The 15,647-nt window shown below is 43.0% G+C and overlaps 1 protein-coding gene across 5 annotated transcripts in view; it reads right to left on the reverse strand.

The window, feature by feature from the left end:
- Positions 1 to 2,153: 2,153 nt before the first annotated feature.
- The window catches only part of LOC113008711 (sushi domain-containing protein 3), a 44,845-nt gene continuing 31,351 nt past the window's right edge, over positions 2,154 to 15,647 (reverse strand). For all 5 annotated transcript variants that reach the window (XM_026146354.1, XM_026146351.1, XM_026146349.1 and 2 more), the window contains exons 3-6: positions 4,988 to 5,179; positions 4,577 to 4,730; positions 4,310 to 4,495; positions 2,154 to 3,759 (exon numbers count right to left, since the gene is read on the reverse strand). In XM_026146354.1, coding sequence (XP_026002139.1) covers positions 3,426 to 3,759; positions 4,310 to 4,495; positions 4,577 to 4,730; positions 4,988 to 5,179 — 866 coding nt within the window. In that variant the 3' untranslated portion in view covers positions 2,154 to 3,425. The remainder of the gene's footprint in view (positions 3,760 to 4,309; positions 4,496 to 4,576; positions 4,731 to 4,987; positions 5,180 to 15,647) is intronic.

The following is a 15,647-nucleotide window of genomic DNA, read 5'->3' on the forward strand; positions in this document are numbered from 1 at the left end:
GGAGCAGTTTTGGCTTACAGGAGCAGATTTAGATATGTTCAACCTTGGTTCAGTTCAATATGAACATCGGACACAAGAAGCCTGCTTCCTTTAACACTGGGATTCTTATAAATGGCAACTATTTTTTTCTGTCAATGCCTAAACTTCAAGATAACCTTAGATTACAATATAGCTAGTTTTGGTTCATTTTTTATGTTCATCTCTGCAATAGATTTATATAATATAATATAATATAACATAATATAATATAATATAATATAATATAAAAATGTATTTATCACGGTGGCACGGTGGTTAGCACTGTTGCCGCACAGCAAGAAGGTCCTGAGTTCAATTCCACCATCAGGCCGGGGTCTTTCTGTGTGGAGTTTGCATGTTCTCCCCGTGTTTGCGTGGGTTCTCTCCGGGTACTCCGGCTTCCTCCCACCGTCCAAAGACATGCAGCTTGTGGGGATAGGTTGATTGGATAATCCAAATTGTCACTAGGTTTGAATGTGCGAGTGAATGTGAGTGCGAATGGTTGTCTGTCCCTGTGTGTTGGCCCTGCGACAGACTGGCGACCTGTCCAGGGTGTTCCCCGCCTCTCGCCCTATGACAGCTGGGATAAGCTCCAGCGCCCCCCGCGACCCTGAAAAAGGATAAGCGAATGGATGGATGGATAATATAATATAATATAAAATATAATAACCACAACACAACCAAAGCTAAGACTCTGCTTTAAATTGAGGCTTTAAACAAAAACACTGGATTGCAGTTGTTACATTTTTTCAGCAGACATTCCTCTTTTCATATGGTATAGGTATAGGTTGATCTTCTATAAGATCAACCTCTGGTATGGGCTGATCTTGTGGTGAACTCTCTCTGCTTGCTCTCTTAAAGTCTTCTTTTTATGGTACACTTGGAAAAATTTGATGTCTCTCTCCTGGTAAGTATTCTTAAATTAGCTGGATGTACATGGATTACATGACATACCCACTTTAGTATGTTTTAGGGCGCCAAGGGACAAAACACTTTTAGGCCTAATTAATATCACCTGTTAGGACACTTTGAAACTTTGCTGTGCATAAGTAGAATGTAAACGGTATAAGTAGCAATGTGACTGTAGTTTCTAACAGTGTCAAAACATACTTTGTGTTTTTGCAGATTTGGAACTTTCTTCATCGCCAAAGCCTTTAGGGAAACAGCTACTTCTTTTTAGTTTCTAAATGCAAGGGTTTCCATAGCAACTTTGCGTTAAACATCACAGTCTTCTATGCTGTGGGTAATTCCCTTGTGCAAAGTCTATATAAATGCAGACTTTTGGAAGGAGTGTATAAAAAGCACTTAATATCTGGGAAAATGTCCCCATGCTCTTGGACATTTTGACAGCAGGACAGCCCTGAGGTCTAAGGGTCTTGTGAGCTTAAAGCTTAGTTGATGGAATAAGCTCAAAATCTTTAAGTTTGTGAGTGCTAAGGTTGTGATTGAGTCATAGACCTTGTTTTTACCTCAGAAAGTATGAGCCACGTTGCACCATGTGCCAGCTCTGTAAAGCTGTTACAGATATCTGAATGTAGTGAAGTAGATTCTGGGGTTGGATTTTACATGATGTCCTAACCTAAGTCACACTTCATCGTGTTGACACAAAAGCCCGGGCGGTGTAATAATCTTGGTCTTGCATTAGTTGCAATCAAATGTCCAGTTAGTGGACTTGTGGCTATGTAAACTTTTACCTTTGCCTTTACCTTTGAGACAGACAGGGTTTCCTTTCCTCCAAAAACACCCAAGGTTGGGAAGATGGTATGAGCGATGTACCAGATTTCATGATGTCATCAGAGATCCCCAGTTATCGTTAGTCGTGGCAGGTGGCTGCCCCTCCCAGATCCTGGTTCTATGGGAGGTTTCTTCCTGTTAAAGGGGAGATTTTCTTCCCACTGTCACAGAGTGTTGCTTATAGGGGTTTTTTAATTGTTGGGTTTTTTCTCTCTATTATTGTGAGGTCTTAACCTTACAACATAAAGTGTCTTGAGGAAACTGTTGTGATTTGCTGAATGTGAAAAACATGCTGAAAATGTAGGCCAGCTTGTCATTTTCAGCTGCCCGGACACAGTGATGAATTGGGTCTGTAATCATCTCTCCATGCATTCCTTTTGAAAAACTCTTAAAACACATACTGAACATATTGAACTCTCTTTATTCAGCATTTATGGCAGTCCTGTTGTTATACAAATAGTTTACAGTAAAAGACTAGCCATTTAAAAAAGGGTTAAAGTGCAGATTTATTAGTGTTCTATTAAAAATAAAAGTAAATGGGCCTTGCACAGTTTATGATTTAAATGCATTTAAACAGTTCAAAGGAACAATAAAGGTTTAGCATCTCCACCCACTGCAGACTCAGTGTGCCTGACTTCCTCATGTTTCACTAACATTGCACAAAAGATCTTCATAAAATTAAATATGTTGTCATAGAATTAATTATAACGTGATAATTTTTTTTTTTTATTATAACCCACAAGCGTCCCCAGAATAACCACGCTGGAATGTTTCACCAGCCACAGTGCTGATCACTAAAGCTTTTCTTATTAATTTTCTTATTGTACTATACAAATAGCTGCAAGAAGGAAACATAAACAGACACAGACAGAAGAAAAAGTTAAAAGTAGTTAACAGTGTTGAAAGAAAGAATATGTGAATTAACAATAGCCAGTGTGCTGTTAAATCCACACAAGCTGGCTTTGCTCAGTGGTTGCTACAACGGCGCTTGCTGCCAATAAAAGCCCTCATTACTGTGTTTTACCCATTCATTGTGGGAAAATACCTCAGTGTATTAACAAGAGCTGCTTTCATTACATCACACATGGCTCTGGTAAAAAGATGGGTATGATTCCAAGAAGATATGTCAAAAAATATATATTTGTCAATTTATTTAGCTCAAGAGAATAATATGTGCGATGATGGCTGATTATTTCTAAACAGTTAGCTATTAAAATGTACATTTCTGAGAGCTGCCTAAACAAAGTCTTCCTTCAATGAACAAAATTAGTGGAATCTAAATAACAACTCTTTGTGTCCCTTTGTTGCTAGGCTACATCGGGTTTCAGTAATGACGATCTGGTGGTTGTTAAACAAAAGCAGGGTTTTCTCCACCAGTCTCCCCCTGCTGGTAACATAGCTTCATCTGAGTGAGAATCAAGGGGAAAAAAGTTGTTAGGTTCCCGCTCAGTCCAAACTGAGAAGTCCATCAAGCATGCACAACAAAGGGGAGCTTCTACGCTGGCTGCATGTCCATTTCTACATGTCTGCTTTAGATTATTGGCACTGGCAGACCTCTGTGGGAGAAAACTGGGATAAGAAAGAGTAAAAAGACTTCATGTGTCTCTGAACATGCCCGTTCTTCAGTAGGAGCACCACAGCGCCCAGAAAAAATGGAAGCGGAAGTACGTAGCTTACTGCCATGGCCTCTGTGGTGTTGGATTGGGGTTGGGATAGATGGGCGCCGGTGTTGGGTGGTGGTAGTTTGGCACTACATTGGGTTTTGGAGGATATGTTGGGGTGGGGTACTGTGGCATGCCGTGTGGCTGGCTGTGGGGGATGGTGTGGGCGGGAGAGGAAGCGGCAGAAGAGGAGTCAGGGAGGTGAAGGTAGAGAGGAGCTGAGGGAGCAGTCGGAGCGGACGGTGCAGTCGGCGTTGGGACCCTCTGCAGGACAACATGTGGGTAAAGCTGAGACTCGGAGCGGTAGAGCCCGGGCATGGAGGCCTTCAGCAGACTCTCCTGACTCCTGAAAGACAGAAGCACAATAAGCCATCTGTTATTACAAACAAGAGAACTCATATGAAATGTATCCACGTTAGGCTAAGGCTTCACTTCAAGATTAGATTAAAGTACAGATCGAAACAAACAACTGGTTTATTGAAACATGTCAGGAATTATAGAAATGCTACAACTATAAAATAACCCAAGTTTAACTTGACTCAGCAGATGGTTGTTACACAGAACCGTTAGTGAGTGTTTTCACACCGTAATTGCTCTCAAGTGCAGATCAAAACAACCCCACCAGGACCCTCAAGAGGAAGTGGTCTTGGTCTGGTTCCAAATGATCATGATTCATTTCCCTTTTTTTTTTTTTTACATGTATAACACAATACAGGCATGTTCAATTTACTTGTATCAGTCGCATGTATCCAAAATAAAGGTCTAAGGTGTAAACCTTCTTACTTACTATATTTGTCTCGGCACAATTTGGGAGAAATGTTGAGTTTATTTTGTTTTTAGTGACTTTTAAAAAAGATTTTCTGTGTGTTTGGTTCCTGTGAATGTTGCCAGGTTACCTTTGGTATCCTCTGTTCTCGTATCCACTGAGGCCTCCCGTCAGGTAGAGCGGGCTGTCTGGAGCAAGACGGGGGTTCATCCTCTGGGACAGGTGGAAGATCTTAGGTGGAGGGAAGGCTTCCCATTCGCCCTCCTCTCTCTCCAGCCAGCACTCGCTGCGACGGGCGGAGCGCTTGTCTCTGCGTCTGACGAGGTCACAGGAGAGATTTATCAGTTTTTGAGAGTTTGATACCAACATAACTCCGCACCGCCATCCCCATTCCTACCTGATCCGTCCATCTTTCTTGGAACGGTCCCGGCTGGATCGCTCCTGCAGACAGCAGATGAGAAAGGACAGGGACATGGCGAGGATGACAATGCCACTAACAACTGAGGCCAGCACAGCCACTCTCAGTCCACGGTCCTCCGGCCTGGGGATAGCTGTTGGGAGAGCAGAAATGACTCTTCAGGTTCTCTCTTCTTTCCTCTTTGCTTTGATTGCTTGCATGTTGAGAGGAACAGTTAGACTTGTTCCCTGAGCACACAAAAGAACTGTGTACTGTCAATGAGTCTTTTTTTTCTTTCTTTTATAAAAGTAGAAGTTTGAATGGTGAAAACTAAAAAAAAGTAAATGCAGGAGAGAAATCTTTGGGCTAATGTATTTAAGTTTTAGGTTTTCCATACTTAAATCTACACACCTTCACAGACAGGCAGGTAGTTGCTCCACTGCGCTTTACCATTCCTGACATGGCAGTAGATTTTGTCGCTGCCAACCAGCTGGTATCCATCTCTGCACCAAAAGGCCAAAGCACTCCCGATCGACACACCTGTTCCACCTTCCACATAGAAGGAACCCCGACGTGGTGGCAGGACAGGCATACAGGACAGACCTGATGGGATGTGGGACAAAAGTGCTTAGATCAACCAAACACATGGTCATTGTGCTAAAGAAAAAGGGGATTAAGTTAGACAGGGCGCCCTCCAAAAGTCCTCAAGGGGGCACTGAGGTTTAGTGAGTTGAGGAAGGTACACCTTCCTTTAAGCCTTCTTTATTCTGATTGAAAGCCCCTTGCAAACAAAAGGCTGGATGAGTAGGGCTGCTGCACTCACAGCCAGAGGTGTGCCAGAGATAACTATGTTAGGGATATCTACTCTCAGGGACACCGCAGAGCAGGCATCAAGACACCAAGAGCCTAGAATAGAAAAATGATGCTTAGAGCTCATTACAAAGACCTCATTTTAACCTTTATCCATGTGGAATATCAACTTTAGGTCCTATAACAGTATATGTATGCGACCGAGCAAGGAAAAGTATAGTAGAGCCCTCTAAAGGTTTTTTCACTGAGGTCATGAGTTAGTGTGTGTGTGAGCCAACATTATGCCTTTTCATGGATTAGTGCCATTTGATTTCTGTGGAGTTAATGTCTTTTCCAATAGCTGGACCATCTTTAGCAGAGTTAATGTCCCCCCCCCCCCTCTTTTCCCGCTTCTTTATCCATGTTCGTTTCAGGCATAACCACAGCTTGCTCCCAAGTTTCTGCAATCTGTGGTGGGGCATTTAGATTACCATTTTCACTAGCAGAGAGCGATAGATGGAGAAAAGCAGAGGCATGCAGCACTATTTTTATCTTCCTCATGCTACAATACACAAATACCTCTGAGAGGTCTTGTGATACAGCAGCTATTGTTAGCTTGTGCTGTGGGGATTTTTGAAGCTCTCAGAAAATCTCATGTAAACATACAGCATCACTGATTGCACAAAATGTGCCACATTTTTATACTGCAGCTTACAGAAAAGCAATGCAAGCATTTTTTTGTTTGTTTTTTGCATCGCTGCAAAGAATGATAGAAAAAAATGAACATATGATGCAACACTCCCATTTAGCCAGCTCAGACTTAGTTTTATTTATTTTATGTTTAATTATACACACTCTATTGAGCCTGCACTTTATGATTTCATTTATTTATCTATTTATCTACTTTTTTAATATATATATATATGAGGAGGTACACCAGAGAGATAGAAGGCAGGAGAATAAACCAGCTGTTCTCCACAGAACCAGCAAAGGTGTACTCTCAGTGGCAAGGGAACAATAAGAGAACAGCACCACCAAGGCTGGAGACGGAGCAATACTGGAAGAGCATATGGGAGAAGGATGCAACCCATAACGGCAATGCTCAGTGGCTAGAGGATCTGAGGGCAGACCACAGCGACCTCCCTGAACAGGGTCCAGTAACCATCACAGTGGCAGATATCCAAGAAAGGGTCTCCAGTATGAAGAGTTGGACAGCACCAGGGCCCGACATGGTTCACGCCTACTGGCTGAAGAAGCTAACTGCACTCCATGAGCGTCTGGCAGCACAAATGAACCAGCTGCTAGTTAACGAGAGACACCCGGAATGGCTAACTGAAGGCCGGACGGTCCTGATCCCCAAGGACCCCAAGAAGGGACCGGTCCCCTCCAACTACCGACCAATAACCTGCCTCAGTACTACATGGAAGCTCCTGTCAGGCATCATATCGGCTAAGATGAACAGGCACATGGGTCAATACATGAGCGGGACACAGAAAGGAATTGGCAAGAATACCAGAGGCGCAAAACACCAGCTACTGGTAGACAGAACAATCAGCCGAGACTGCAAGACCAGACTGACCAACCTGTGCACTGCCTGGATTGATTACAAGAAGGCCTATGACTCAATGCCCCACAGCTGGATACTGGAATGCCTAGAATTGTACAAGATCAATGGGACCCTAAGAGCCTTCATCAGGAACTCAATGGGGATGTGGCGTACAACACTAGAGGCCAACTCCAAGCCCATAGCACAAGTCACCATCAAGTGCGGGATCTACCAAGGAGATGCTCTGTCCCCACTGCTGTTCTGCATAGGCCTGAACCCCCTCAGTGAGATCATTAACAAGACTGGCTACGGATACCGACTACGGAACGGAGCAGTTGTCAGCCACCTCCTGTACATGGATGACATCAAGCTGTATGCCAAGAGTGAACGAGACATCGATTCACTGATCCACACTACCAGGCTATACAGCAATGACATTGGAATGTCGTTCGGACTGGAGAAGTGTAGTCAGATGGTAACAAAGAGAGGGAAGGTAGTCAGAACTGAGGGGATTGAACTACCAGAAGGCAACATTGCAGACATAGAGGACAGTTACAAGTACTTGGGGATCCCGCAGGCGAATGGGAACCATGAAGAGGCCGCTAGAAAAGCTGCAACCACCAAGTACCTGCAGAGGGTCAGGCAAGTCCTGAGGAGTCAGCTGAATGGTAAGAACAAGATCCGGGCCATCAACACGTACGCCCTGCCCGTGATCAGGTACCCTGCTGGGGTAATAGGCTGGCCAAAGGAGGAGATAGAAGCCACTGACATAAAGACAAGAAAGCTCCTTACCATGCATGGAGGGTTTCACCCCAAGTCCAGCACCCTGAGGCTGTACGCTAAGCGGAAGGAAGGGGGCCGGGGACTGGTGAGTGTCAGCACCACAGTCCAGGATGAGACAACGAACATCCAAGAATACATTAGGAAGATGGCCCCAACTGACCGAGTGCTCAGTGAATACCTCAGGCAGCAGAAACCCAAGAAAGAGGAGGGAGACGAGGAACCATCATGGAAGGACAGAGCCCTGCACGGTATGTACCACCGGCAGATAGAGGAGGTGGCTGATATCCAGAAATCCTACCAGTGGCTGGACAAAGCTGGACTGAAAGACAGCACAGAGGCACTAATCATGGCAGCACAAGAACAAGCTCTGAGTACAAGATCCATAGAGGCTGGGGTCTATCACACCAGGCAAGACCCCAGGTGCAGGCTGTGTAAAGATGCCCCAGAGACAATCCAGCACATAACAGCAGGGTGCAAGATGCTAGCAGGCAAGGCATACATGGAACGCCATAACCAAGTGGCCGGCATAGTGTACAGGAACATCTGTGCGGAGTATAACCTGGAAGTCCCGAGGTCAAAATGGGAGATGCCCCCAAGGGTGGTGGAGAATGACCGAGCTAAGATCCTGTGGGACTTCCAGATACAGACGGACAAAATGGTGGTGGCTAACCAACCGGACATAGTGGTGGTAGACAAACAGAAGAAGACGGCCGTAGTGATCGATGTAGCGGTTCCGAATGACAGCAATATCAGGAAGAAGGAACACGAGAAGCTGGAGAAATACCAAGGGCTCAGAGAAGAGCTCGAGAGGATGTGGAGGGTGAAGGTAACGGTGGTCCCCGTGGTAATCGGAGCACTAGGTGCGGTGACTCCCAAGATAGGCGAGTGGCTCCAGCAGATCCCGGGAACAACATCGGAGATCTCTGTCCAGAAGAGCGCAGTCCTGGGAACAGCTAAGATACTGCGCAGGACCCTCAAGCTCCCAGGCCTCTGGTAGAGGACCCGAGCTTGAAGGATAAACCGCCCGCAGGGGCGTGCTGGGTGTTATTTATACAGTGGGGCAAAAAAGTATTTAGTCAGCCACCGATTGTGCAAGTTCCCCCACTTAAAATGATGACAGAGGTCAGTAATTTGCACCAGAGGTACACTTCAACTGTGAGACACAGAATGTGAAAAAAAAATCCATGAATTCACATGGTAGGATTTGTAAAGAATTTATTCGTAAATCAGGGTGGAAAATAAGTATTTGGTCACCTCAAACAAGGAAAATCTCTGGCTCTCACAGACCTGTAACGTCTTCTGTAAGAAGCTTTTCTGTCCCCCACTCGTTACCTGTATGAATGGCACCTGTTTGAACTCATCATCTGTATAAAAGACACCTGTCCACAGCCTCAAACAGTCAGACTCCAAACTCCGCCATGGCCAAGACCAAAGAGCTTTCGAAGGACACCAGGAAAAGTATTGTAGACCTGCACCAGACTGGGAAGAGGGAATCTACAATAGGCAAGCAGCTTGGTGTGAAAAAATCAACTGTGGGAGCAATCATCAGAAAATGGAAGACATACAAGACCACTGATAATCTCCCTCGATCTGGGGCTCCACGCAAGATCTCATCCCGTGGGGTCAAAATGATCATGAGAACGGTGAGCAAAGATCCCAGAACCACACGGGGGGACCTGGTGAATGACCTGCAGAGAGCTGGGACCAAAGTAACAAAGGTCACCATCAGTAACACACTACAACGGCAGGGAATCAAATCCCGCAGTGCCAGACGTGTTCCGCTGCTGAAGCCAGTGCATGTCCAGGCCCGTCTGAAGTTTGCCAGAGAGCACATGGATGATACAGCAGAGGATTGGGAGAATGTCATGTGGTCAGATGAAACCAAAGTAGAACTTTTTGGTATAAACTCAACTCGTCGTGTTTGGAAGAAGAAGAATACTGAGTTGCATCCCAAGAACACCATACCTACTGTGAAGCATGGGGGTGGAAACATCATGCTATGGGGCTGTTTTTCTGCCAAGGGGACAGGACGACTGATCCGTGTTAAGGACAGAATGAATGGGGCCATGTATCGTGAGATTTTGAGCCAAAACCTCCTTCCATCAGTGAGAACTTTGAAGATGAAACGAGGCTGGGTCTTCCAACATGACAATGATCCAAAACACACCGCCCGGGCAACAAAGGAGTGGCTCCGTAAGAAGCATTTGAAAGTCCTGGAGTGGCCTAGCCAGTCTCCAGACCTCAACCCCATAGAAAATCTGTGGCGGGAGTTGAAAGTCCGTGTTGCTCGGCGACAGCCCCAAAACATCACTGCTCTCGAGAAGATCTGCATGGAGGAATGGGCCAAAATACCAGCTACTGTGTGTGCAAACCTGGTAAAGACCTATAGTAAACGTTTGACCTCTGTTATTGCCAACAAAGGTTATGTTACAAAGTATTGAGTTGTATTTTTGTTATTGACCAAATACTTATTTTCCACCCTGATTTACGAATAAATTCTTTACAAATCCTACCATGTAGATTCATGGATTTTTTTTTCACATTCTGTCTCTCACAGTTGAAGTGTACCTCTGGTGCAAATTACCGACCTCTGTCATCATTTTAGGTGGGGGAACTTGCACAATCGGTGGCTGACTAAATACTTTTTTGCCCCACTGTATATATATATATATATTTTTTTTTTTACGGATTTGACTTATTACGATGACTAAGCTGACCACTTATTTTAAATCTTAGACCTTTTTTTTGTTTGTTTGTTTGTTTGTTTGTTTGTGCAGGGGTGTGGGTCCACTTTGTATTATTAGCTTGGATCTCTCTCTCTCTCTCTCTCTCTCTTTATTTATTTATTTTTTTTACATCTACTGGCACTGTTGTAATTATGATGTGGGAATGTATGTCTCATATTGTTTTACGTTCTTCAAAAAGAAAACAGCATACTGTGCAATTTGTCTTTTGTAAAATTGATGCATAAAATTCAACAAAAATATCTGGGGGGGAAAATGAACATGCGATAGGGGCTGACAGGGTTGTGCATACAGTCGATAGTAGTGACGATTCAGCAGTCACCAGGTGTAAATTGAACTGCAGAAATTCTGGGTTTTAAAAATTTTTTGCCAGAATGTTGCATTTGAGTTATATCTGCAGAGTTTTATACTAATAATGGCGGATATCCAGCAGAATGTACAGAAATATGTTTTGACCTCATCATGGAATTGGAAAGCTGCATTATCACTTGAATCATTAACTGAAGAAAACTTTCACAAAGGAAACAAGACACTTGTCACCAATCGGTTTATTGTGTTGGCTGGTCACTAGACAATATTCCAGGCTCTGGTAACCCTCTAATGGATTAATTATCCTGTCATATAATACTTTAGCTAACTACACTAATCAACTAGTTGCTTCAGTTGCCCACGTAGACGCTGAACTTGGTCCACCCATTTTGCGTCACCAGTGTTTATAGCACCCATCGTTACCTGAAGTCTCAGAGTATTGTTGACTTTTAATGTGGTCCAGATTAACTTGGAAATTGGAATTTTTGAGTCCCAGTTGGGATTTTCAACTGGAAAATCATCAGATTCAGCCCAATTTAATCTGTTGGGCATTTTGTTTGGACTTCAGACAACAATTCTGATTGCTTCACTGCCAGACAATGTAAAATTTTAATATGAACTTTTAATCTATACTGCCACTGCTATTTGAGATTTGCTAAAAAAAACAACCCACGCAAAGCACTGACCAGGATCCACCCATGAAGATGCTGCAGCGGTGGCAAATAAGCATCGTGCTGTATCGATAGTGATGCATGAATGTGTTGACCTTTCTAAAATGCAAAACAAATCCTGTTTTCTGACTTTACTATTGGAACGCACTAACGCAGTTACTAGGGTTTCTATAGTGTCTAGTAGCTAAATGCTATGCTAGCAATCAAATTTTTGCTGCACTTTTTTTTTTTGGCCCAATAATTATAATATAATTATTTTATAATTATATTATTTCATGCCTATGGAAAAATGTAAAAATATGTAATTTCCTTTGGTAAAATTATCTTTAGTTTATTGTGATTTCATTTCGGTTTTGGAAAGTAGCCCTGGGTCATCCTTGAATATAGGCTAACTTTTTTCTCTTTCTCATCTACTTTTACGATACAGTGTAGGTTCACACTAGATGTGTGGTATGTATAGTGCCATCATGATCCTAATATTTCATGTTTTAAATATCAAATCGGTATATCACAACAGCCCAGAAAGGTTTGCTGAACACAGCAACTGGAAGCAGGTTAGAACATGAATTTCTTAGACTTGAACAGTTAATCTGCACGAGATTAAAGCTAAATGCTAAGTTGAAAGATGCTAATGGAGGATGACCAGGTTGATTCTTTGTGGGTTGGACACCTTTGTTCTATCTATAGTAATATTTTCTATTTTTAGTAAAAAAAATAATCATTTGTGCTTTAAAATGGATTCAATGGGTGGCTGTAGCTCAGGTGGCAGAGCAGGTCAGCCACTAATCAGAAGGTCGGTGGTTCGATCCCAGGCTGCATCCTGGCTGCATGCCAAATATCCTTGGGCAAGATACTAACCCCGTGTTTGCCTACTGGTGGTGGTCAGAGGGCCTGGTGGCGCCTGTGTCCGGCAGCCTCGCCTCTGTCAGTGCGCCCCAGGGCAGCTGTGGCTACAATGTAGCTTGCCATCGCCAGTGTGTGAATGTGTGTGTGAATGGGTGAATGACTGAATGTAGTGTAAAGCGCTTTGGGGTCCTATGGACTAGAAAAGCGCTATACAAATGCAGGCCATTTACCATTTAAAGAATTAAACACAGAAAGTGTTTGCTATTATGATGTTTTAATGAGTAATGGCCAGAGGAGCGCGTGATACCGTGGAATGCTTTGCTGTGTCACTATTAGTGTAATCTTGTGTGTGTGTGTGTGTGTGTGTGTGTGTGTGTGTGTGTGTGTGTGCATGGGAGAGAGAGAGAGAGAGAGAGAGAGAGAGAGATATCATCCCTATGAACATACAAGCTGCTCTCTGCTGATTAGGAGCGACAGATGGGAGGATTTCTGCTGCGTTAGAGACAGTGAGGGAGAGGATCCCATGATCCTATGCGAAGATGACAGCATTCTCTCCCTCACACACACACACACAGAGTTACACAGCACAGCATACACGAGACACGTGCGTGATTGCTACAGTACAGGGAAACAAGGACAAGCTGACTCTGTTCTTTTTTAAACGGGGGACTAAAAGCCTTTCTGTTTCCCTTAAGAGACCTTTTACTCATGCTTTGTGTTTGTATGTAGTATATATCTATCTGGCGACCATCATGTATTTTGTAGAGGGGGCTTTATAGTGTACTTAAAAAAAAACAAACGCTTGAATTTTTTAGGTCCTGATGTCTGTATTGGCAGAGCATGCACACACGGCACTAAGATAAAGAAATGACATTAAAGGACATCATCTGTTTAAATGATTCAAACAATCTGCTTTACAGTCATGAAATACAGCACACCTTTAACTTATAAAAGACGTTATGTTTAACCTTGTTCAAGAAAAGTTACACACTCAAGATGTCATCAGTGATGTGGATCAGACTCAAGTCAAATTTCTTTTATTTTCCAATACTTTGCTCTTTTCTTTTGCTCCTTTGCAACATTCAATATTCCTGCTGTGGAAATAAAAAGTAATTGCTCATTTGTGTTGTAGTGGGGCAAACCTCTCACAGAAAGAATATTAAAGAGATAAATTTGCATTTGAATGAAAGCTAAATGATCTTTAATTAAAACGAGGTGAATGCAATTATCATCAGAGATTCATCTGGTGAGTTTACCAGACATTATTACGGCACCAGGAGCTCTCAGTTTATGACCTATTAAAAGGCAGCGCACTAAACAACACATTGTTCACTGTCCTCATGGTCATATTGATTATCAACTGGTGGAGATTATCAACCATATGGATTTGCATTTAGCTGCTTTATTTACAGTAGGATTCTAAAGGAACTTGCAGATTTACAGAGAGCCAATGACTGGAGGTCAGTGTTTCCTGACCACAAACCACAGCATGCATTAACAGTGTACTATAACAAAACAATGTCACTATCGTTGCTCAGCAATGGACTCACTCTGTTTTAAATCAGCAGGCTATTACAGTATGGATGGATTTGTAGTACTCAGAGAGACAAGATCAATTTTAAATACTTTAATGACTAAAGCAACATTAGCATTCATTTTATTACATTTTTCAAAGGTAACTTTCTTGGTTGTCACTTACTCATAATTACAATTCCTGGCAAGTACCATCTAAACGGTTCACCCTGTTCAACAGCTAGCAGTTAACTTTGGCTATGTGTGATCTGCAGCTAGTGGACACTGGGCTTGAGCTACAGTGTGTTTACAATGAACAACAGGTTCTTGGTGTGATGACAATTGAGACACTGAGGTTTAATGCTAAAATGCTCAGTAAAGCTGAAAGGAACGGACAGGCAGGCTCACAGCCCCTCCTCTCACTAGCAGCTGAACACCTGAACAGTAGTTGTGGTTCACGACGCTAAAAAAGGAGGAACTTAAAGCTCCCATTTCAACAGCACTTAAATTTTAAAGAGTTATCACAAATGCTAAACTGGCTGGCACACATGTTAACCATAGCCATTTAACTATTAGTAGTACCTGATAGCTGCATTAGCTATCTGTTAAGTTACAATTAAGGTAGTGAGTAGTGGCTAGCAGTCATCATTACCAGCCCTGTCCCAGTAGCAGCCCACTTTACCAACTCGATTTAAAAAATAAAAAATACAGCCAACATAAAGTACCTTAAACCTGCCGGAAAATGGCTCTTTGTTTTAACCTCTTTCTTGCTGTGCTTAGTCATTTTGGGTCATATTTTTCCCCGCTGTATTGAAAATTGTAATATTGTGACAAAACTAGTGTTCAACAATAAGAAATAAATAAACATAAAGTAATCCTATTCGCTCTCGAGGTTAAAACACTATACACGAAATAATGGTAAATGGCCTGGCCTGTGTTTATATAGGGCTTTACTAGTCCCTAAGGACCCCAAAGTGCTTTACACAACCAGTCATCCACCCACTGGTGATGGCAAGCTACATTGTAGCCACAGCCACCCTGGGGCGCACTGACAGAGGAGAGGCTGCTCGCCCAAGGACACAACGACCGAGACTGTCCATGCCGCGGCTTGAACCGGCAACCTTCTGATTACAAGGCGAACTCCCAACTCTTGAGCCACGATTGCCCATCAGCCACGATCGCCCATAATGTTAATTGTGTATTGCTGGTGCAAAAATGGTCTCTTTATGTAATTCTGCAGCTCATGACCATAAAAGGGTGTGGCTATTTAAAAGTACTGTTGAATGTCAACTGTCGTTTTTATTTTATTTTAAGCCTGTTTTTCACCAGATATAATTAACCATTAGTTGGCCAGCCAATTATTCATCCAGTTTCAAAAAATCTAAGATTCCACCAGCCAAAAGCTTCAAAATCCAATGAGGTTTATCGTGGTGGCTTTATGTAGTCCTTTGACAAAGTCAGAGTCATCCCATTAACTGATATCCATTTATCAGCAGTGTTTAAAGTGAACTTACTAAGCAACACATTAGGAAACAGGGTGCACTATTTAAGACTCTGAGATGTCTTTTGAGATTCTTAGCTTCTTCCCTCTGGGTTTTTACTGTAGAAAAGGAACAATGAAGACAGTGTAGAGCAAACAAGCATAGTGTCCTCAGTGGTGCTCAGAAGCAATGAAAAGCAAAATTAATGCTGAAAAGATTGAATCTGTGTTGGCTGTGTTGGAGTGTACTTTTTTCTTTATCTGACTTTAACTGAAATGAATGCTCACAGGGGACGTGTGAGCGGGGGACTGACAGCAGCTTCCAAGCACAGACTTCGTTTGCTTCTGTGAGGTATGCTGGTGTTCAGGTATTGTGTGTTTTCCCCAGAGA

This window comes from Astatotilapia calliptera, chromosome 17 (assembly GCF_900246225.1).
Source record: "Astatotilapia calliptera chromosome 17, fAstCal1.2, whole genome shotgun sequence".
Taxonomy (NCBI): Eukaryota; Metazoa; Chordata; class Actinopteri; order Cichliformes; family Cichlidae; genus Astatotilapia; species Astatotilapia calliptera.